At 39.9% G+C, this 22,998-nt stretch overlaps 1 protein-coding gene across 2 annotated transcripts in view; it reads right to left on the reverse strand.

Annotated features, from left to right (window-relative positions):
- Positions 1 to 21,288, reverse strand: part of SNX25 (sorting nexin 25) — a 67,451-nt gene extending 46,163 nt beyond the window's left edge. For both annotated transcript variants that reach the window (XM_074154528.1, XM_074154527.1), the window contains exons 1-4: positions 21,228 to 21,288; positions 15,998 to 16,214; positions 4,115 to 4,287; positions 3,041 to 3,227 (exon numbers count right to left, since the gene is read on the reverse strand). In XM_074154528.1, coding sequence (XP_074010629.1) covers positions 3,041 to 3,227; positions 4,115 to 4,287; positions 15,998 to 16,214; positions 21,228 to 21,249 — 599 coding nt within the window. In that variant the 5' untranslated portion in view covers positions 21,250 to 21,288. The remainder of the gene's footprint in view (positions 1 to 3,040; positions 3,228 to 4,114; positions 4,288 to 15,997; positions 16,215 to 21,227) is intronic.
- Between the last annotated feature and the right edge of the window lie 1,710 nt (positions 21,289 to 22,998).

Below are 22,998 nucleotides of genomic sequence, written 5' to 3' on the forward strand. Positions count from 1 at the left end.
GAACCACGAATTCAAAAGTAGCTCCAGAATTAATGATAAGTAGTTCCTGCATCATTTAAATAAGTTCTAAAAATAAAATCCATAAAAGCAATGCAGAAAATCAATACAATATTTCTTCTTAAGGTAACATTTCTAAGCAAGGAGAGAAAGAAGATTTAGAAAATCTAAGTACCACTCTTCCCTGATTTCCTGGCCAAGAGCAACAAACACCTTTCATCCACAGGTTTCCCCTGATCCAGCTGGGGATTTTTCCCAACTCTACCCCATAACAAATAGCTGGTTCTAATGACAAGAAAGCCTAGGAAGACTCTGTTAATGAAATCAGTCTGGAAGGACTCTCTCCTATAATGTCACGTGCATATGGCAAGGAATCAAGAGTCTGAGGAAATCTTTATCAGTGCTTCATGGCTCCTTTCATTGAGCAAGGTATTTTATGTTTATTTTAGTAAATAGAGAGTCGTTAATCTGCAAAGATAAAGCATGGTGGGGGCGTTTTTAAAAAAAAAAAAAAAAAAAGTTTCCCAGCAACTGTAGTGCCTTGGGATAAATTTCCCTCAAAGCTAAGCCTACACAGAAAATTGTTACTACTTATATCTGTTCTTTACCATGATGTTACATGGCAACACTAGGAGTAATAGCAGTGTGCTTACAGTTCATGAACGCCATGCACTGACTTAAAACAGGCACTGAAAAATGATGTCCAAATAAAACCAAGAAAAGGAACTTCTGATAAACAGAGTATTATTACCCAGAATAGCATCTAACTGGGAAACCTGTTTAAGTGCAATGTGCCGAGTCATTTATTTTTTGTCAAAGAGAAAGTATTCTCCCCACTCCCGTCACTCCAACAGACTCTAACCTTGTTTCTCAGTGATAAATGCACAACAGCTTATTTGTTTCTTTCTCTTCCAATTCCTTCTATACAGGATTTTCCTATGGTTCACTGTTGTGATTTACAACCTGAATTACCATTTAGTTTATTTAAAATAACCTTTTTTTTTTTTCCATCCATATAAGGACCACTGTTTGGTTTTCTTGACATAAATCTGTAAACTTTCACTGGTAAATCATGAAAGCTTTGCAAGATATAGTACACAGCTTTGAGATGACTACAGGTTGGCCCATCTCTCTCCAGGTGCTCCCACAGTGCTGGAGAACAAACAGAACAAGAATCCCTCCTCCCACAGGGAACGCTCTTTAAGCGCCTTCCCAGAGACCGGCTCTATGCAAACAGAGGAAGGGCGGGCGCTGCCTCCAAAATCAAATACTATTTCTCTTCAAAAAGAGGATACATTTTCTCAGACATTTTCCATCCAAATACTGATCAGCTCAGATGGATCAGCATTTCGTAGGGTGTGGAGGAACACATTTCAAGATGATGGTAGTTGGGCTCCACAGGCTAGAAAGGAAAAACCCAAGCGCAGCCAAAACCACATTATTTCATAAAGCAAATCTGCTATCTGGTATTAAAGAACACAATTTAAAGTGACCTATCAGCTAAAAGGAGAGCGCATTGAGCATTAATGTGCCTGAACAACAACAACAACAATGACAGAAGAGTTGGGTTTCTTTTGAAACAAGCAGATCCATTAGTATGATTATGCTAATAAATATGATGTCAATTAGGTTTTAGACAGAGTCTAATAGAGACTAATTTCTGCTCTCAGGAAAGGCACAGAGTAAAGAGCAAATTTTACAGCAGATGAACAATAAGTAGCCAAGCAACAAAATCATTTCACCATCACCTAAATGCATTTTCCTATCTCAGAAATGCAAGTGGTTTCAGAATCAAAGAAAAGAATGAGAGAAAATAAGATGTTATTTACGCAGCCCACAATACCCCATCTCAGTAAACCATCACTTGGCCTGATCAAGCCAAGTCTAATAGGTGGTCCGGGTCACAGCAGATGACAGAGAGTGCACCAAATGGGATCGATGTGCTTGTGTCTTTCAGATGTTGCTGCAGTCATTTAGGCAGAGAGAAAGCTGACCTGCAGCAGCAATTGAAGGGAGTCAGAGAAGGGGAAAAAAATAGCAGTTCTGGTTGATGGTAACAGATTAGGACAAATGCTCTGGAAATGGCTTCAACAGTTCTCCGAAGCTTTGGTGTGCTCAACAAAACCAACTCAAGGACATCTAGGGAGATCCTACAACGGTTATATCTCTGCTTCCTGCTTCCCAGTCCCTTGTTCCTTATCCTTTCACTTACATCAGAAATCAGAGGAGAAGCAGCTCAGCTATAAAGAGAAGACAAACCTAAACATCTTGTACTCAGGCAAGCAGGCCCGAGGTGCAAGCGGTATCTCATGTTATGATAAGAGACGGAAGGAAAAAGAGGTAAGATTTTTGTGAGGAGGGGGAATTACTATGAAAGCGAACAGGTGCTATTTGCATTAGAAAACAGGAACATCAAACAAACTCATGATACTTAGGCGCTCAGTGGGTTGGTTTTTTTTTATCTTTAAGGAATTCTTCCTAGTTCATTAATATGTTTAAGAAGGATGCAATTGGGAAATACCTCCCTGCAACAGTCCAGGACAACCTCTGATCCAGTGGTAAAACGTGCTGGAACTCAAACCCCTCTTTCCCTGTCACAGAATGACAGAAGCTGCTCTGAATGCCCCATGTCCATAGGGTCACTGCAGTTCACAGTCACCAGACCACCATGGCCAGCCATACTTCATAAAGATAATGAGGAGATAAACACACATTAGTGGAAATTCAACATACTATTTCATCTAATGCCATACAGCTGTAAAGAAGGGTCTGGTTTGGCTTTCAACAGTACAGTCATCTCCAGTATATTACTAAGTGGAATTTTTTAACATTTTCTGCTACTGAACTAAAAAGCTGACTATATTAGAGATTTAATGAATGTTGTGGCTTATCATCCTTACTGTCTCTGCTTCACCAAAAGAAACCTAAAAATGTATTTATAAAGAAAAAAAAAAAAAAAATCACAATTCATTCAAATATCAGTAACAGGCTGGCAAGAGCAGCATGTTTAGTTTTGAATGAGCTACAGTGAAACATTAAATACCTCAGTTGTTTCAGGAACTCAACATCGGAGCTGCTGTTAATGAGCTTGATGAACTCCTCATAAGAAGGAGCATATGTGTAGTCTTTCTTCTGATGCTCATTCATCTGTTCTCTGTACTCCAGCTGGCTGAGCAGCATTCGGTTAATATAATCCGGATCACTCAGCAGTTCCACCACTGGTTTCAGTACTGGAGAAGAAAAATATTTTAAAACAAAATCCTTATGCTGAAGAATAACTGCTGTCCTTCAAAAGAAAATTGCAGATAAATGGCAAAAAAAAAAAAAGCAAGCTGATATCATTCCAAAGCCAGTCTTCTGGACTACATAGTACATTTGAGACTGGATGTACCTTCTTGATAAAACTGTTTGTTTAGTCTATCACACAAATCAATGTACATTGACAAAGCTGAGCTCAATTTGGAAAATTCCAAGTGTTTTTGTTCTTTCTGCTGTGTGCCTTGAAGGCTATGACATTACAGCCACTATAAATGGAAATTAAAAGTAAACTGAATTGCATAATATACTTGAGATACCATAATTTCTGAATTTTACTTCAGTGACATAAAAAATGATTAGTGTATTTACAATCAGATTAAAGTGTAGCTGATAAAATAAAAAGCAAAATAGAATCCCTCAATTAAAAAGACACACTGATAAATCACAGTCTAAAAAAAAAAAAAATTAATTAGATCTGATATCATGATTCAGTTATAATCACATCCTGAAGTCTATGGATTCTATGTATCTGAATAAAATATAAAAGGCCAGAATTATTGACATAATCACTAAAAATACTGACATGGAAGACTGCAAAAGTGTTCCTCTGAAAAAAAATAGAAGAATGGAATGGACGAAGTGTATTTTATCCTGAAGGGTGCTAAACAGCCTGGCATTAAGTCAGGCGAGCCAAGTAAGTACATGCTTGATTTTGAGAATACAAAGTGTCTTACTGGTTATCAGAGAAATTAAATTTCAGAACTTAAAGGCAGAGCATCAAAACTTATACATAATGAAGTCTGTAATTACTACTATTGTACAGGTGCAAATGGTTAATCATCTCTGATCTTTGATCTACCTTTTGTTGCAAGTATTTCTGCAAGGACTATGCGCAAGCTGACAGACTGGACATCCTTTGAGGGTAGGAGACAACACACCAGAATTTGAGAACATTTTTGCAGGAATCTTACTTCTTCATCAGAGCTCCTCAAGCATGGGTGCAGCAAAAAAGGTCTCGGTGGATCTTCCTGCCTAAGGGAAAAAAATAAAAAATAGAAATAGAGTATTTTAAAACCACCTCAAATAAAGAGAGCCCAGCAAGTGGGAGGAGAAAAGTTTCTCTGAATAAAAAACCCAAATTGTTCCATCATTGAATTTACAGTGAAATCTTGATCAGATTTTCAGAACCATCTACGAGACAAGCTCAAGAAGCAAATACGTTCTTGTAGAGCAAACTAATTATAGACCTGAACCTTTAAGCAGAGGATTTGGGATCACATCTAGTTTGAGAAACAGGTCTACCTGTTAGATAATGAAGTTACCTTCTTTCCTTTGTTAGTGGCAAATAAATCTCTCAGTAAATAACTGGCCTTTTTCACCTGAATTTTCCTAGAATAGCAGTTTTCAACTTGCCACCTGCAGGCTACATCAAATTGGTCTGTGCAAGATACTATATAGTAACAGACTTGGCATTATCAGCCATCTACACTGTAAGTGGAAAACCAATTTAGAAAAAGATTAAAAAAAACCCACCCACAGATTTAGAAAGAGTGGAATCATGGCGACAAACAGAGAAAAGTGAATTGACTCCCAAAGTCCAAAGAAACTTGGCCAGGCAAGTTCCCTCAGTAGCTCAGCAAGTGAGAACTGACCATACTGCTACCAGTACCAGTGGGGTATATAAAGCATGAAACTGGAAAGCTTTAAAGTGTAGGGGCTCCGTGTGTGTGTGCAACCGCATCTTCGGGGCAATACCCCTGTGGGCAGCATGACCACCCCAGAGGGGGTGAGAGGCCCTGGACTTCAGTCTCTGCTCAGTCTGATGGGTCTCAACCTGCATCTTCCAAGTCCCATCCGAGTCACCTCTTGGCCAAATCAAGTAACAACGCTTGTTTGGATCTGAGCATCTCAGGCACGCAGAGATCACAGAGCCAGTCAGAAGAGACAAGAGAACTTGTCTCAAGCTGAGTCTTCTGATCAGCAGCAGGCTGAAGCTGGAATATGCTCAAGTTGAGCAACCTGGTCTAGTGGGAGGTGCCCCTGCCCATGGCAGTGGGGTTGGAACTCAATAAACTCGGGAACTCTTTAAAGTCCCTTCTAATCCAAACCATTCTATGATTCCATGGTTCGTTCTAATACATCACCACAGACAAAAAAAAGTAACTAGGGAACAAAGTCACAGTTTTCCTCCATCATCCCAAATGCTTTAGAGCCAGGGTCCATCTTCCCTCCCTTCGGTGGAGTCAGATCCTTGCCTTTGCCAAATTCTGGTTCAGCTTCAAGAAGGAGCAGGAGAATACTCCCAGCCAGGACCGCTCTCAGCCTGCTGGGGAAGGCATTCACCACCATCCACCATTACAGCGAGACAGACACAGTGTGACCTGAGAGGCACCACAGTAATTTCCAAAGGCAGCCAGGACCGGTCTCCAGTAGAAGGCTCTAAGGGGGTTACAAAGGCTCAGATATGTCACATCTCAGACCAGTGCCTCCTCCCATCATCTATAACATCTGCTTCCTTCCCAGAGCTGGAGGCTGCTGTCCTGGTTGGAGTCAACTGACCATTACTCACAGAGTTGCTCCAAGCCCATCGCCTCTGTATGTGAAAAAGTGGCCAAGAACTGCATACAGTCAAACCAAAAGTATTCATTTAGACACTGCTACGTGGCCACTAGTGACAGGCAGCATTGTGTAACAACTGATTTGTACTGGTCAGTCCAGGAAGGGGCGAATATGTTGGAATAGCAACAATACTAATAGCTCTTAATAGCTCTAATTCTGTTCTAATAATAGAAGCCATTTGTCTCAAGGTGACCGAAATTAGTTTTTTTAATTAATTTTCAGAACAACAGGAATGTAAAGATGACATTTGGTTTTGATTTGACTGAAGCCTCTTATTCAATCCCAAATCAAATGTTTTGTTTTCGAACGTGGATGACAGAGGGGTTTCCAATTGTTACAAGTAAGACAAATTTCAAAACAAGTCCCTTGGAGCAGCTCAGATGTAGATACTCTGTTCTTCTGAGGAGCAGTGTTTCATGAAGATGATGTGTAGTCTTCATTATCAACCAGCGCAGGTGGTGCAGCTGACTGAGCTCAGAAAGCTGTTTATCTTGTTCAGTAGGATCTTTCCTCTCTGGCAGCTGAACACCTAGCTATTTCCCTCAGTGCATTTCCATTCCTCTTTCACACTCCAGACGTACCCTACAGCCTTTTCTACACTGCATCAAACATCCCCCATCACATGCTCTCCCTAAAGGCATTCATTATTTATCCAAACCCAGACACGTCCCAGGCAAACTACGGGCAGACAGAAAGTCTGGGTCGTTTATGTACAGTCACCTCTTACTGGGGAAGTAAAGTTGTCCTTCTCTGGACAGGTTGGTCCACTCAAAGTCAGCCACTTGGAAACACAGCCAGATACACACGTAAAATGCTGGCAAGTAGGACGACTTACACCAAACATCAGTTGGCTGGCAGCGAACTAAACTCTCCTAACAACTGATTCCCATGTATTAATAACAATGATACACAGAACTAAAAGCCAGCGGTGATTGCTTTTTTGCCCATGAACACACAAACCCCATCCTTTTTGGACACTCTTATTTGTGGGACATCCTGCATAGTGATTAAATCAAGTTATACTTCCATAATATGTGCAAAGCACAAAACAGAGCCCTAATGCACATAAAATGTCACTGAACTGAGATTAGTTTTCTTTGCCTTCAGTACCTCTCTACGAGTCTCCTGAGGAACACCAGTCTGTTTGGGACTGCAAACACCCTGGAGCATTAGCTGCACCTATACAACCATCCATGCAAGAGAAGTCACTTCTCGTGATCTCTGTCTCCCTATTGTACACATTTATTCCCAGTCAACAGCCAATACATACAGCTTGGCTGAGCTGGACCTACGCCAGGACTTTTCTGATACACAGTTCAACAGAACCCAAAGGGAAAATGGAACAGAATAAACAACTAGAAAGGCAAATATTTGATTCTTACCCTTGTAATTTGTCTAATCTGTTCCTGCATATAGGGATGCAAGGAGGGAGTGGAGTTTTATACGCTCCAGTTGACAGGCCACCGCAGAACAGTTTCAATTTTTTCTGGAGTTATCTCCATTACCTGAGAAGACATGACTCTCTAGAACAGGAGTTCCTTCAATTGTTTTCCTAGCTAAATTGTACCTAAAATGTGATCTAAAAAGCAAAAGGGCTCAGAACCCCACCAGATTTTTATGAAAAGAATAGAGAAACAAAGTCTTCAGGAGATTAAACAAGCCTTGCATAACATTGCCAAGCAGTTGTGTCAACAAATCCTGCAGTTTTCATTGCTCTTCGGGCAAGAGAAATAAAGGGAGACTGAAAGCAGGAGAGGAAGCTGGGAGGGAGGGGGGAGGAGAGGACTTAACAATTACAAAATAAATCAATATGCCAGTGGTAAAAAAGGTAAGACATCCAGACTTATATCCTCCTTTGCATTTATACGTGAAGCATTACACTTTTATTTGCCTCAATATAATCTTTGATCAGCTTGCAGGGAAAATATATTGTGTGTAAAGTCTACTCAGAAGACAGCATCCCTTTTAACTCGAGCTTCCCCTTCACTGATACCCATAAAAAAGAAAGGGAGCAGTGAGCAATCACTGAAAGTATTACCACCACTGCTCAGCCCGTTGGGAACACCACTTCCCATGTCTGTTTACTATCCTGGAGCAGGAGCTAAGATGCCCCAATCAGGACTATTCTTAAGGCTTGATATAAAACCTAGATCTTAACTCCGTGGGAATGTGATCAAGAGTAAAGAAAGGCACTGTTCATATTGTAGAGACCAACAGGAGAAGCAGAAACTGAACTGCAGTCCCCATGCATATACACAAAGCAGAGTTCTGCTACATCTCTACACTGTCAATAAAGATATTAAGTACTATTAAATAACCCAAATAGTAACACAGGCATCATTTCTCTTCCTTTCTCTTCCTAGCTAATTTTGAACATGTGTTATTAGGACTGCGTGGTTGGATTTTCCAAAGAAAAGGTCATTTAGTAATCACAGAAAACTCTTAACTAAAACTGTGTGCAGATATTTTTAGAGAGAGAGCTTTGAAAGCCCAGCCAATTATCCGTAAATTCTGAGCACAACTGTGTGCAATGAACTAATAGAAATGTGGCACTCTAGCAAACAGTTCCAAATCAGGCATGATACAAGCTGTGTAAACCAGGCTCATTTAAGCTGCTTTAGGCGATAGAAAAATAATGGCAAGTGGCAACTTAATTAATTTGTGTCTTCTTGAACAATCAAGACTGAAGTAATAGCGACATATATTGGTGTATCAATGTGCAGGTGACTTCAGTGATTTAAAACAGTAGGCAGAACTCATGCTTTATTCAGCATCCTCACAGGTATATACATCCCTCTTCAGTCCCGCGTGAGCTACCAAAACCAGCCTTAACCTTGCCTAAATTTCTTTTCTGTTATTTTCATTTTACGAAACCCTTAAGCCTGCTCTGAATTTTTAACACCATCCAATGCTATTTCGCTGCATCAGATAGCAAAGTGATTTCCTGCAGCTACCCCCCAAACCAGTGGAAGATCAGGAGCAGCCTGTGAATACAGATCCATAGGCAGGACCTGCCAAAGAAATTTCCTTTGCACCAGGTCTGTTCCAAGCAGTACTTTTCTTTGGGACCAAACCAACACCTACTGTAACTGTCTCCTGCTCTGAGATCGTTTCGTGCAATAACTGACATTCATCCCGCTGACCATCATCAATACTATGACTTTATCCCTTACTGCTGCAAACATGCCAGTTCATCCAGCACTTCATAAAGGACAGCAGAACAGCAGATTTGCTTTGGTATTCCTGATGACAAGCAGTTAAAACATTACCAACGTTAGAGAAATATCATCATTTCCTTCCCATAATATAATTAAGCAACTCTGAGCCAGTATCAGCACCTTTTTAACAATTCCTCATTCCTCAGGAATGCAGGACCCACAGCAGTTCTTTAGTACTGGACTATCATCTCTGACTGGGCTTCCAGGTTTCCCAATCCAGGGACCTCACAGAAATATCTCTTTTTATCTAGGATCTATTTTACATACCCACTACTGTGGGTATGTAAAACGGTTATTATGTGGGTATGTAAAAACGGTAATAAGAACCAGACGGTTCTAATTCAGACCGTCTGGTAACTTCCTGTACTGTAAAGACTCATTACATTCAGGAGTATTAAAAGAGTCTTAGTATTTGTGGTTGGATATACGCTCCTGACGCGAAGCATTGTCTTTATTTACATACAGTCTCAACCCTCACGATGGTATGGAAGAGCTTAAAAATTAATCCTAAAAAGGGTGAAAAAAATTAAAAGCCAACCTCAAAGTTATCATTTACAATGTCCATGCAGCCTGGGACTTCGCAGGTTTGGGGCTGGCAGTACCACTGGTTCAAAGGCAAGACACCCCAAAGTAAGTACACTGAGGAGGAGATATGCATGACCAGGAACTTAGTGATGACAAACAAGATAAACCTATCTGCTTTGAAAACAGGAAACAAGCAAATAAATAAATGATATTTAAAAAAAAAAAAAAAGGCAAACACCAACAAAAAAAAACCAACAGAGACCATAAAAATGTTAACAATAACTCTACAGGAAATTATGTAAGGGCCCTTTCTCTTTAAATAAATAAATAAATCACAAAATGTTCCCTTCGGCCTTGCTATTTCTTTAATTAGTCTTTCAAGAGAGAGTCTTGCAGTCTCAATCAGTGCAATTGTGAGCTGAAGTGCACATGCAACTCACTGTAAATTACTTCCATCAGTACATTCAACACTCACCACGCGCCTTCATTAAACTGATTCTGAGAACTACCCGAACCACACGCAGGCTGCATCTCTTCACCTGTATCACCCCTCAGATCTCAAAGCTTCTTGACAGTGCAGCGGAATGAAAACCGCTTGATCTATTTGAACTAAGAAATAAAAGAAACTAATTTAGACCTTTACAAGCCAGCGTCAGAAGCACACCTGGAAAAAAAGTACCTACTTAAAAAAAAAAAAACAAACAACCGCCTGAAAACAAACCGCACCAAATCCAAAAAGCACAAAAAAAAATAAGGACAAAGCCAACACCAAAATCTCCACAGCTGCCATCTTTATTAAGATACATCAACAAGTTTTATAAATCACTTTGCATAATATTTACTACGAAGATAACCATACCATTTATACCTCTCACAGTTACCTCTTTCAGGAAAAAGCATTCGACACATCACATTGATAACAGACGCAAAGAACATACTGATGGCTTACAAGCTGTGACTTGATCATATCAGCACCAGGAGGTTCTAATGCTTATTGTGGTGTCTCGGTCATACTCAATCATTAACAGGAAACTCAAACTTCCCACACTGAAGCCTGAAGACAATGCCGAGCTTCAGACTGGTGCTACCCATGAGTAAACTCCAGTAACGTGCTCAGACCTTGGCTTTTCATGACTATTTTGTTCTCAGCACTTTCATACAGCTGATCCCATCACAACGAACCTCTACAATTTCATACCAATCCTCTCAATAATCCTTTCCAGAGGCTAAGTGTGACAAGCAGTTCTTGGTATTCCTGGTTTGTGGGTGGCAAATGGAATTACAAAAGAAAAACAAGAACTGTGGGAGGTGTTTAGTAGCTATCCTGACATCAGTTTGTGATGGCAGCACCTTTTATTTTTACTGAGTATTTTGTCCCACTACATATTGTAAATCGCAAAAAATACAACAGTTATATATCCTATACATGCAAAGGTATTCACATAGGCCAAGAAAATGAAGAACTGAGTTGTCTTCTCTCCTTACCCTGTCAGTAATATATAGAAAACAAAGGGAATATTATCAAAACAGGTACGATTACAAACTTAAATCCCCAGATTGCTTCTCATACTAATCACTCAAATATCACTTCCCCCACACACACACTTCCCAAGAGCTTTGAGCCCTTAAATATGGGTACTGAATCACCACTGGGAGTAGCCTGCAGCCCCCATGCATTCATTTTGCTAAGTCATGACTTATGCCCCAAGTTGGAGCACACATACACAAAAAAAAAAAACCACTTCTGAGCATCCATTCAGATGTCATGTAGCAGTCAACCGGCCAGAAACTGCCTGCAACACCACATACGCACATGTGCAGAAACCAATTCTTCCTCTGCCTCTGGGATTAAGGTGCCCCAGCTGTAGGCTAAAGACAAAGAGAGAACAGTCCCAACCAAAAGATGTAGGAGAAAAAAAAATAAAAAATAAAATCAGTGTCACTGTGACCTCTTCTCACTAAGATTTGTTCAAAAAGCATTCCCTGTCAGGACGTTGAAGAAGAGACAAGGATTAACTATCTTCAAATCCCATTTGCCTACTTATGTCATGTAGGCAAATCTTTGCTTACGTTGCAGTTCAGAGACCACCAGCACAGGCTGTAATTTTTTAAGTGTTAATAGTTCTGTAGTAATATCTGATGTGGTTACTCTTAGCCCACAATCAGCATAAGGGAACCTCCTCTTGCTCTCGTGTGGACAGCTTCACAGAAAGAACACTTACTATTTGTTTTCACTTGCTAAATCCTTCCGATGCTGACTGTGCGTTTCATCCAGAGGAATAGCTGCCTCTTGCTTTCAACAAACATACCACGCTACCAAAGAAAGACTACATTTCTGGGATCAGAAAATTCTAGACCCTGGAAAATACAGTGCCACCACAGACAATGCTGCATCCACACACCAACATGAACGCTTCCAGCATTATACACCACCTCACTTAGCTCACAGCCCATCCTTGATGACATAAAACGGCACTGACAGCATTCAGCTTGCTTTTGTTCTGCTTAAAGTAGCCAAGGAAAGACACCCGAACAAGATATACAGGAATGAAGGGATAAAAGCTGCTATAAAACAAGAATGGCCAAATACTACCCTCTCCACCCTGCGGGATGCACTTGGCTAATTGGAGAATAAGTCTTATGAGGAGAGGCTGAGGGAGCTTGGGTTGTTCAGTCTAGAGAAGAGGAGGCTGAGGGGAGACCTCACCACTCTCTACAGCTACCTGAAAGGAGGGTGTAGAGAGGTGGGGGTTAGTCTCTTCTCCCAAGTCACAGGCGATGGGACAATAGGAAACGGCCTCAAGTTGCACCAGAGGAAGTTCAGGTTGGATATTAGGAAGAATTTCTTCACTGAAAGGGTTATCAAGCATTGGAATGGGCTGCCCAGGGAAGTGGTTGAGGCACCATCCCTGGAGATACTCAAAAGACAAGTTGACATGGTGCTCGGGAACACAGTTTAGTGTTGGTGGTGGTTTTTTTTTAGGTTGGACTAGATGATCTTAAAGGTCCTTTCCAACCTAGGCGATTCTGTGATTCTGTGAATCTCGTTATAAATGCGCTCCAGATTCTGTACAGCACAGAGGAAAAGAGCAGCAGTTTCTGCCAATAAATCCAAGGCTAATTTTTCTTCCATATCTCAAACTCATAAACCAGCTAACACTAGCAACAGGGAAGTATCATATTCCATTTCTATGCTAAGCTAATAATAGGAATGAAATGGTTTCCTATCTAAAACATTCTGAATTGCCACAAATTTTGTAACTGAGAAGTGTCAGGACCCTTTGGAGCCCCAACTGGACCTCAAGGTACACCCCAGTGACACATGTAAGATGAAAAACTTGGGAGTTGTCTTGTCTACAGCTCGCATGGCTCTGTCACGCCAGGCAGGTCTGCCCATGGCTACCGGAGCGTCTCTGCCCTTATTTCACTCTGTAGAGGTGCCTGGCAGGCACAGAAAAGACAGTCGCCATTAAAACAGACCTAATGCTGCCAGGCTTCTCCCGCCCACGGGCCAGCATGGAATTGGCCTCTCCTCTTCTCATGCTCTCCCTCATTCAGGGAAGCATTTTTCCTCATTTGTTGGCCTCCGCAGGCCATTGAGCTGTTTATTGCGAAGCGGAGCCTCGATAAGCCCGAGGGAAATCAGGAGCCAAGGGAAGGGCTGTAGCACCCTTCCTCGTTCTGAAAGGTGGCAGCCTACTTTCATCCTCTCACACATCCTGATCTATCAGATATCACAGGACAAAGTTAGCAGAAAAGTAAAGGGATTTCCGTGGCTGACGTACAGCCAGTGACAAAACGTGAGCCTCACAGTGAAGAAACAGACTTCTCTGTCCTCCCGGGCACAGACGGTTTCCTTCCATTACTTCAGTGGATTTATCTGTTGTCATATAGGAAATCTGAGACAAAGGGCCTCGGCTGGCACCCCCTCCAGAGATGGCATGAGAGGTATTTAAACCTTTGTAAGCCACCAGGATAACAGAGAAAATGCCCTTTGCTGTCACACTGCAGTATAAACACATCAGCAGAAACGAGATGTGGTGCTCCAACAGGCATCACAACAGGACAGACACCTTGCTCTAATTACAGTCTCTCTTCCACTATATTTACCATCCAAAACTAACTGGATTCATTATCTGAGACACAAAGGAAAACATGTGAATGCCAACTTAAATTTACTACCATCTTTAAAAGGCTGACAGAAAGCAAAGGTAGATGAAGAAGATCTCTGCATTCCCTACCTTTGGAAAAAGAATGTTCTGTGCTTGAGTTGTGGCATTATAGAAATGAATTGAAGGCTTTCCAAGAAACTCTGTCTTCCAAGCTAGAAGTGACATTTTGTAGTTCTCAGTCTATAGCTTAAAATGTCAGCAGGTTCTAGCACAGTACACTCCATAGCAGCAGGCAATTTAGTGCAAAACACAGATTATTCTTAAAACCACAAGTTCCCTTAAAGAGAAAACAGCATCAGAGTCTTAGGCTGTGCTTCCAGGTTTATTTCATGCATGCTCAGATCACCCGGCAGTACAAATTCCATCTGTAGAGTATGAGCTCAACGTCACATTCCTGCTGACTTTACCACAGCACATACACGGCATTTAAGGCCTCGCTCCATTGGTCAAGAAAAGGTGAGTCCTGTGCAATTTCCGTAAAGCATCCCGGACTTTTTGAGCTTCACATTTGGTGTCATGCAGCATCGTGCCACTGATCTGCTGTGAAGACACCTTAAAACCAGACCTTCCTCCTTGTGTAAATTCACAGCCTTGCAGGATGTGAAAAACAGTCAACGGGGCCAGTTTCAACCTATACAAGATCTGCAGTTACAGCTGTGGGCTTTGTTGGTTATTTTTAACCTGCCATCCCATTAATCCTTGACAGGATTTTTTTTCATTACCGTTGTTAATTCAGCCTGCCTTATCCAGCATTGACTGAGGTGCATTTCCCATTCCAAAGTGAAAACATTAAATGGAAAATACCCCACATAATTTATTTTAGCTCTATATAATGGAAATAACAATCCAACAAAGACCTAGAGGAAGTGGTCATAATTCTCAGTAGATGAGGAACCTCGTCAATAATCAACATTAATAATTAATAATTCCGCAATTGTAGATTTTATGTCCCCAGCTTCAAACAGGAAAACACAATTTTTAAAAAAATACAAAACATCCTCATCCTTTAACTGTTCAAATCAAACTCTTTCCCAAAAGCAAGCGCTTTACTGCAATAAAGGGCAAGTGCAAGCATAACGGTTAAAAATCAGGGATCACACCTAGGAGCTTTACCTGACCAAGAGATTCCACATTCCAGAGCTGAAAGAAAGTAATATCTGGAATCCAATGCAAGACCTACTGCAAAGCGCAAACACCTTGATTTCTTTTCTTGAATGTAACCACCCATTAGTTTCTTTTTTTTTTTTTTATCTGTATTTTCTACACGTTAGCTTACATAAAGCTGGCATCTACCACAAATACGTTAACCGTATCTTCTGCTTCAGAGCAGAAGCGTGAATGGTTACTGAAAGAAAACAGTTGATCTTTTTCCTCTGAAGGGGTGTTAAAAATATGTGGCTTTAACTGTAAGCAAAACAACTTCATAGTATAAAATGTCTACTCTAAATCTGAATGACCAAAGCACATTTCAATAAGGATAACTGAAATGCAGGTAAGTGCAGGCATAAGCCCAGATTCCATGCACAATTACACAAACTGTGCATTCAGATGCGGGAACTGCATAGGCTAAGAGTTCCCATTTGCAATTACAATTGGGGTGCAACTTTAGTATTTAGTGGACAGCTGACCTTCTTAAGTGGACAGAGAGAGACTTGCCAAAAAGGAAATTCATGGAATTAGCAAGGAAACCTAAACAGAGAAAGAAAATTCAGCCAACAATTTTTCCAATAGAAAAATCTTCTTACTGCGGGACAGGCCACTTACAGAAACCACAAGGCTTTGCCTCCCGGGGCTAGAAGAAATGGGAAAATGAACGGAACTAACCCCAGTGCTATTTTGGGGAAAGTGCAAATAACTATCTTCTTGTCTGTTGACTGCTCTGACAGCGCCTCTCCTTTCCCTTGCAGGTTCACCCTGCTTGCAGGAACTGCTCCCACAGCCCACCTCCTACCGTGAGCAAAGCATTCAAGGATAAAACGGAAACAGCAGTGAATCCAAAATGTGAAAAAAGGAGGACAAACGTTTCCTTCCACAGGTCTTATAGATGCCCTGAAGCCTGCTTGATCTCTAAAACTGGTAATAAACTTGAACTGTTTTCTTTATCAGTTGCCTACAAAAGCATTACACTCTTCATTACTTTGATACAGCACATCTGAAAGCAAAGGGAGAAGCAGAGAATTCCAATGAAATGCAGAGTGTTGTTTTTACCTGGCGTTGGCTCCTTTAAGGTCACAGAAGTGCGAGAGTAAAGCTTTCACTACATCATTGCAGACAACTTTAACTACATCAATGTGACTCAGCCTCTGTCGCAGCTGCTTGGCAACCTCCCAGAAGTCTTCCGAGAGCAGCTGGTACAGCTGCCCTTCATCTCTGCTGAGTTGCCCATACCAGGACAGGATATAATCTCTGTAGCTGTAGTCAAACACTGAAAGGAGAAACAAAACAGTAAATAGCCAAGAACTGCAAAAGGGGAAGGCACACCAAGACAGGAAAAATGCAGTCCTTCACCCTTCTGTTCAAAAATTAGACGGGTAATAGGTTTCATACCTTCTTCTTTGGGTTTTACATTCTTGCCAAAGAAAGTAAGGTTGGCGAAGTTTCAGAAATCTGCACCTAACAGGTTACTGGAGGTCACTTTGCAAAGCAAAGCCTGTAAGTGGATTTGCTCAGACAGTCAGGTTACTAACTACACACAAACCTCAAACTAATACCTGTCTCTCAACAGTGGATTTGGTTACACAAACTATGTGAATCTGACTGTGTCTAGGCTGTTGCAGACTGAATTTAACAGTCTCCACTCCGAAGTCACAGTTAAAAGGGGAGGTGGTAAGATTTCTGGATTTCAAAAGATATATACCATACTGAACAACACTGCAGAAAGTACATTATAGGATCAGAAGAGCTAGAGATAAGATAGAACATGTAGGTTAGTGAGACAGCATGAACTTCAAAAATTACAAGGTACTCCAAACCATACCTACAAGCAATAGCCAAGATTACTGTAATTGCAAGTCCCACGGCAACACAATCTTCTACTATTCTGACTTTTCTTTCCGCCAGCATCCGTGTGCTGCCAGTTTTACTGAAGTTTCACTAGAGCAGGTGTCCCTGAAGGTCTAGGAGGGAGCAGCAAGCGTTCGGGGAGCACACGTCAGCAACAGTGATGTATAGATTTCAGTTCTCTTATTAAAGCTTATGCTTGGATAAACACCAGCGTTTCTTGGTTTATTCTCACTTTACAACGTATTTAATAAACTAGATGTTTTCATTATGCATAGATAGCCCCTGTGCAGACGGGATCATATCCCAACAGTTTCCCATTCCACATAGTTTGGTTTATTAAAATTTTCTTGACATTTGCTTCTTTAACAAGTATTATGAATGTGCAGAAAAGACACAGAAATTTCCAAATATATAAACAATAGAGAAAAAAATGTGTTAAAAAAATCTAGGAAATGCGTTTTTTTTTTTTTAAATCAGACAAATTTCTGTTCAAATAGTTTTGCCCATGTATCCTTTGCCAAGAGTTCTTAGCTCCAAGCGTTTGAATCCAAGTAGCAGAGAGAACATGAATTCAAATTAAGTCTTGCTCATATTTTGGATGCAAACAACTCATTTTTTGAGAGCTGTGAGAAAAAAAAAAATACACCTTTTCAAATAGAAGCTACTGAGAGGTTTTTTTCTAAATGTCAATGTGTGGATCTTAAGTTGGGAAATGAGATAGATTGGGAAAAAACTCCTTTTGTAAAGCGAAGTCCTGCCTTACATCCCTAACAGAGTTCTTCTAAGGGGTCAACAAGAACACAGACAGGTGAGATTTGATCCACAGGTACAACCTAATTAAATTCCCAAAATATTCCCAACAAGGTCACCTCAGCACAGGGTTGAAGGAAGATAAGCCACTGTGAAAGAAAAGATAGCTCTCTGGCACGAAGTATTTTAAGAGCTAAAAAACACAGGATATGAATAAATACTCAATTTTCACAGCAGAATTATTTCACCAGTGGAGTTCTGCTGGGATTTGTGCTATGGCCCATGCTGTTTTGCTTACTCATAAATGATCCAGTAAAGCAGGTAAGTAATATGGAGACCAATCTTCCTGGCACTACTAAAACAGTGGAGACAAAGATTGACTGTGAAGAACAACAAAAAGTCCACAGGATATGGGGCAATAAAAATGGAAGATGAAATTCAGTTCCTGGGAGATTGGCTACACACACGGCAGATAAATCTACTGACAGCTACAGCCCTCAGCCCAAACAGCGCATGGAGAAACAGCAGCACGAGTCTGACTGAGTGCAGTCTCTCTGAAGAGACATGTCCCAAACTACCATACGATATAGGCTAAAAACAAGAAGTTACCAGATAACCAACAGGAAGTGTTAAAAGGCTAGAAGTATTTGTGAAAGTGGGTCATCTTTTCTTTGCATAAGATAAACAAAGGGCAAACGAGTCAAATCAATCTATCAAGGAAAAGCACAAAAAATACTGAAAAAAAACCCATTTTTCAGTGTTAGTCACTCAAGTTATACTGGCTGAAAAGGGACTTAGGGGTTTAAAACTAAAAGGCCTTCTCTTTCTGCCACATTCAACAAGGAAAAATCTTTTTATAATGTTAACACTTGGTCCAATTTTGAGCTCTTAGATTTCATAAAGCACACTACACAGTAGCAGGGCTAATTCACAACTTCCCCTCATCTTGTATCTGCAGCTTAAGAATAAAATTATTATAATAAATAAATAATAAAATATAATACATATAAAGAATAAAATATAATAAATATAAAAATTATAATAAATAATAAAATTATTATACTAAAATAATTAAGAAGAAAACAGCACTTCTGAAGCACTGTCCTTTTATATTGCTCTGTTGTCAGTGGGAGATGGGAAAGAAGTTTAGAACCGAGCTGTAAACCAACATAAACAGAAGTTCCTTCTTGGTGGCGCTTGGTGACTAACATTTCAGAAAGACAATTCCCAGCAACTCTGTTACACTGGCTTTGGCAAGATGAGAAGCTATCCAAGACCTGGGCAACTATTATCAGTCAATGACTATCACAGAAAAACTACCTAAGCACCATAATGTTTTTTATGTTTATTGAAATAAGATGATTGAAATGGAAACATGCATGACTCCTTCAATTAAAACTAAAGATGATCACTGGTATCTATCATTCCAACTACATTAACAGGAAAAAGGCAGTAAAGCAAGTGACGGCTTGTCAAGCGAGACACACTGCAGAACCTCAGGAGAAACACTCTAAACCCAGCGAGAAAAGTCCACACAGACTACACCTACTCTAAACCTCAAGTGATGGTAGGATTCTGAACTGGTCTCCAAGATGAAAACCTCAGGAGAACTGGAAGTCTCCTAAGTAAGTTAATGAGGGTTTTTAAAGCATTTTGTGGAACAGCACATTAGATCTTGCTACACCAATAAGTTGGCAAAAATCCCTGGGATTTACAAATATTTTAATGTTCATCAGTGTAAGACTGGAAACAGAAATATAGACAGTATTTTTTATATCATTAGTAATAAAGTTATCTAACCATGAACTCGTTAAAAAAAAAAAGCATTCATAGTATCAAGATAACTACAAATTTCGGAACTGTCACAGGGCAAGGAATGTGTCCTGTCTATTTTCAGACAGACTGATCATTTTACTCTAATACAAAAACAAAATGTTTCTTTTGGGATTCATTCAGGATCTCAAACTTAAGTTGACTCGGACACCTTCCAAAACCAAAACGCTTGCTTAAGTCTACGTGTGGTAGAGTGAAAAGTACAGTCTCATCCTTGTCAAACTGCATATCAGAGGCGAAGTTGGCTTCATCACTTAAGCCTGGAAGAAATACAACCAAATCTGACAAGTTTGCTCTCCAAAATTCAGAGTGAGAAGGGAGGGTAAAAGCTACTCTGAAAAGAAATACCAGAAAGGCAAGTAAACTGTCAAAACAGAAGGTCCTCAACTCTGAAAAATTAATTGCTTAAATATTGGTAGCTTTTTTTCAGCGTTATTGAGTAAGGATGGACTCATGTATCCAACAGAATGATCTGCTGGATAAACACCTTAAATGAAAACAGCTCCCATATTTTTTCCACAGACACACAAGTTACTCCCATGTGCAAGTAACAGGAGGGAAGTGTAACAAAACTATCTTCCCCTCCAGTATTCCACAATACCTGTTGTCTGCTTCCAAATAACCCCACTACCTCCAATTCCAAATTCCAAGACGGTTATCCAAAATGTAAAGTATGCATGTGAGAGAATACAGCAAATAACTAACTTGTCTGTGCTTGTTTCATGTGTGTAATGTTTAGACTCTACTATCCTTTTACATCATCACGAATCCTACAATCTGACTGATTCCAGATGAAAATGCTGCCTAAAAACAAATTATGAAGTTATAACAGTTCACCTTCACAGAAATATGACATAGTAGGTAAAGCGTTCTAATTCTGTATTTTAGCTACATACCCTGCTAATAGCTATTTGTAAAAATAACTTTAAAAACGTAACACATCCCAAGAAGTTTTCGTAAGACAACAAACCTATTTAAAGCAATGATAATTTTAAAACATACTCTCCTGATGTGAAAAGCAGTGCTGCAAAGAAATCTTAAAGGAAAAAATATTCAAAATGAGACCAAATTTTTACAAAAGACTGCAATGTCATAAAATTTTATAAATATATTTTTAAAGCTAAAGTACAACTCTTTATGTGTTTTCTTCTTTTAATATACAAGCTAGTTTTTCCCACACACACATTGTCTTTACATTCCTAGCATAATCTTTAAAGTAACAAATAAAAATTTTTTGCTTCAAACTCTGACACTACCCCAAGTCCTACAGTATTTTTTATTAACAGGAGCCAGTTCAAAAAAAAAAAATGCATTCAGAAGTAGTAGTTATTCTTTATTTTAAAGAATTGTAAATAAGATCTTTTAAATCCAATGACCATAGTTCACGTTTTACAATCCAAAGCATGATGACTGTACTAGTGATACACAGATTTCATAGACTGCGTCAGCCAGAAATACAGATGTTGATTTTAGATTCAGTTTTCATGGAAAGAACTGCACTACACGGGAAGAATATTTGTGAGAATCTACAGGATTTATCAGCTCAGGAAAACCCAATCAAGAATCTTTTAAGTGTTACCATTTTGTTTTCTGTACAACTATTAAGGACTCTATTTTAATATATTTCTGTAAAAAAACAGCCACTGAAGTGACAAGGTATCGGTTAAATTGCAAAAAATATCACATTACTTACTACAGTGGACCTGTTGGGAAGACCGAGACCTTGCACTTCTATTTTATATCAAGGAAGAAACCAGGGTCATATTCTAAAATCCTGGAATATCATGCAGTCATGGTTTTCTAAGAGGACAAGAGATACTCAGAGTCTAATAATCCTTTGTCCAAGACTCACCTTCTTTCAGTGCTTTATCCATGTTGTGAGAAATGACCACTCTCCTTGATTGGACTGAATCATGGGAGCTTCCAGACCAATTACTCTGAAATTCAAAGAGAACATTCATCATAAGAGGAAGGAATAAACCAAAAATGACAAAAGAAATAAACTGTAATTCAAGGTGATATTGCTAAATCATTTAGTCTTTATACAAATATTGTCTCCCAATATGGTTAACACAGACAACTGTCAATTGCCCATGAGGTTATTATACATTGTTCATTAAGCACACACTAACACCCACTGTCGTGTATCATACGCTGTACAACTCACCAGATTATCTTAACGTTGGTTTCTTTGGTAGAAGCTTTCTAAGATCTCCAAGAGATAGGGCAATAGCAAATATAACATCTTTACGGCCTACTGTCATGATGGACTTCATTTAGCCTCATAAACCACTTAAAATAAAAGCAAAGCTCTTAGATCTCCCACAGTAATTTTGGTTCACATTCTTTTAGGCTTCTTCCTTCAAAGACACTTCTGGCTGCTGCATTTTAAGCTCCTGTACTATAAAACACTTGTCTATATTGGAGTATTAGCTATTATGGTGTCCAAACAGGTGGGCAGATGGAGAAACATTTTTCAGGGTATAGACAAAAAACAGCGATTCATTCTGTGCTTATAGAGAAAAGAGCATTATCCAAATCAGAAATAGAAACTATCCCCACTGGCACTCAGCTCCTCACTCTCCTCAGTGAGGAGACAGCACTTCAGAAAGGTCCCAACCCCTCCAACATTCACCAAATAGAGAGTAAGAAAGCAGTAGAAACTGTGAGGGGGGGTTAAGTAAAAACACTCTTTAATGTTTTTAAAGGCAGAATGCCATTATTTCAGCCAATTTGCAGGCTAATACTCGGTGTATTTTGGTGTAACTTGTCCTTCTACTGCAGATACACGCACATAGAGTCTAGTATAAAGCACATCTAATGGGACACAGACGAAGGAGTCACAGCACTACCCTAACAGCAAAATAAAGCTGTTTAGACTCTCTCACACCTAACACACAGCATTGCCACGGATACTTTCCAGCCCTCGAGTGCCCTCCTTCCACCCACAGTTAATTTGTTCCAGCTTTTGGGTGAGCGTAGCAACGCTCCCTACACTTCTTCCAGTCGCTACTCCGAGACCGTGGTTGTGGTCTTCCAGACGTTTTCTTCCTCCATTGACACCATCACTGGTAAAAGCAGCAAGATTCCAGCACATTTGCCTCCATTTGTAGCCTGTCTTTCTATCAAAACTATAGTTAAGGAGGGGTAAGAATAAAGTATTATCTGATGAGTGAACCACCACAGATTTTCATGGCCCCCTTCTACCTGAACACAGGCTTAAGCCCTACCCACCTAAACGGCTACAGAAAGCATTTTTGCTGTTTGGAAGAACACCTAACAATATTTAACAGTATTTGTAAGGCTCCAATACATCACCTCTGACTGCTAATGTTGTTGTGCTTCCTCCATGCAAAGCTGTGTTAATGCTAGTCACACAATTGCTTGAGGATTTTTCTGCTTTATTTGCAACAGGAAATGGGATGATTCATAACCACTTCAATTTAAAAAGAAAAGAGACAGATTCACATCAGAAGAGACAGATTCAAATACATTCGGGGAGGGAGAAGGGATTCAGAAAGCCCTATCAAGCAAAGTCGCTCAGCTCTTTCTGAACACGAGGCCACAATCCTGACTGAAGTTCTATGGTGAATGTACTCCATCTTCATCACCACTCACGACAT

Source organism: Numenius arquata, chromosome 10 (assembly GCF_964106895.1).
Source record: "Numenius arquata chromosome 10, bNumArq3.hap1.1, whole genome shotgun sequence".
In the NCBI taxonomy this organism is placed as follows: domain Eukaryota; kingdom Metazoa; phylum Chordata; class Aves; order Charadriiformes; family Scolopacidae; genus Numenius; species Numenius arquata.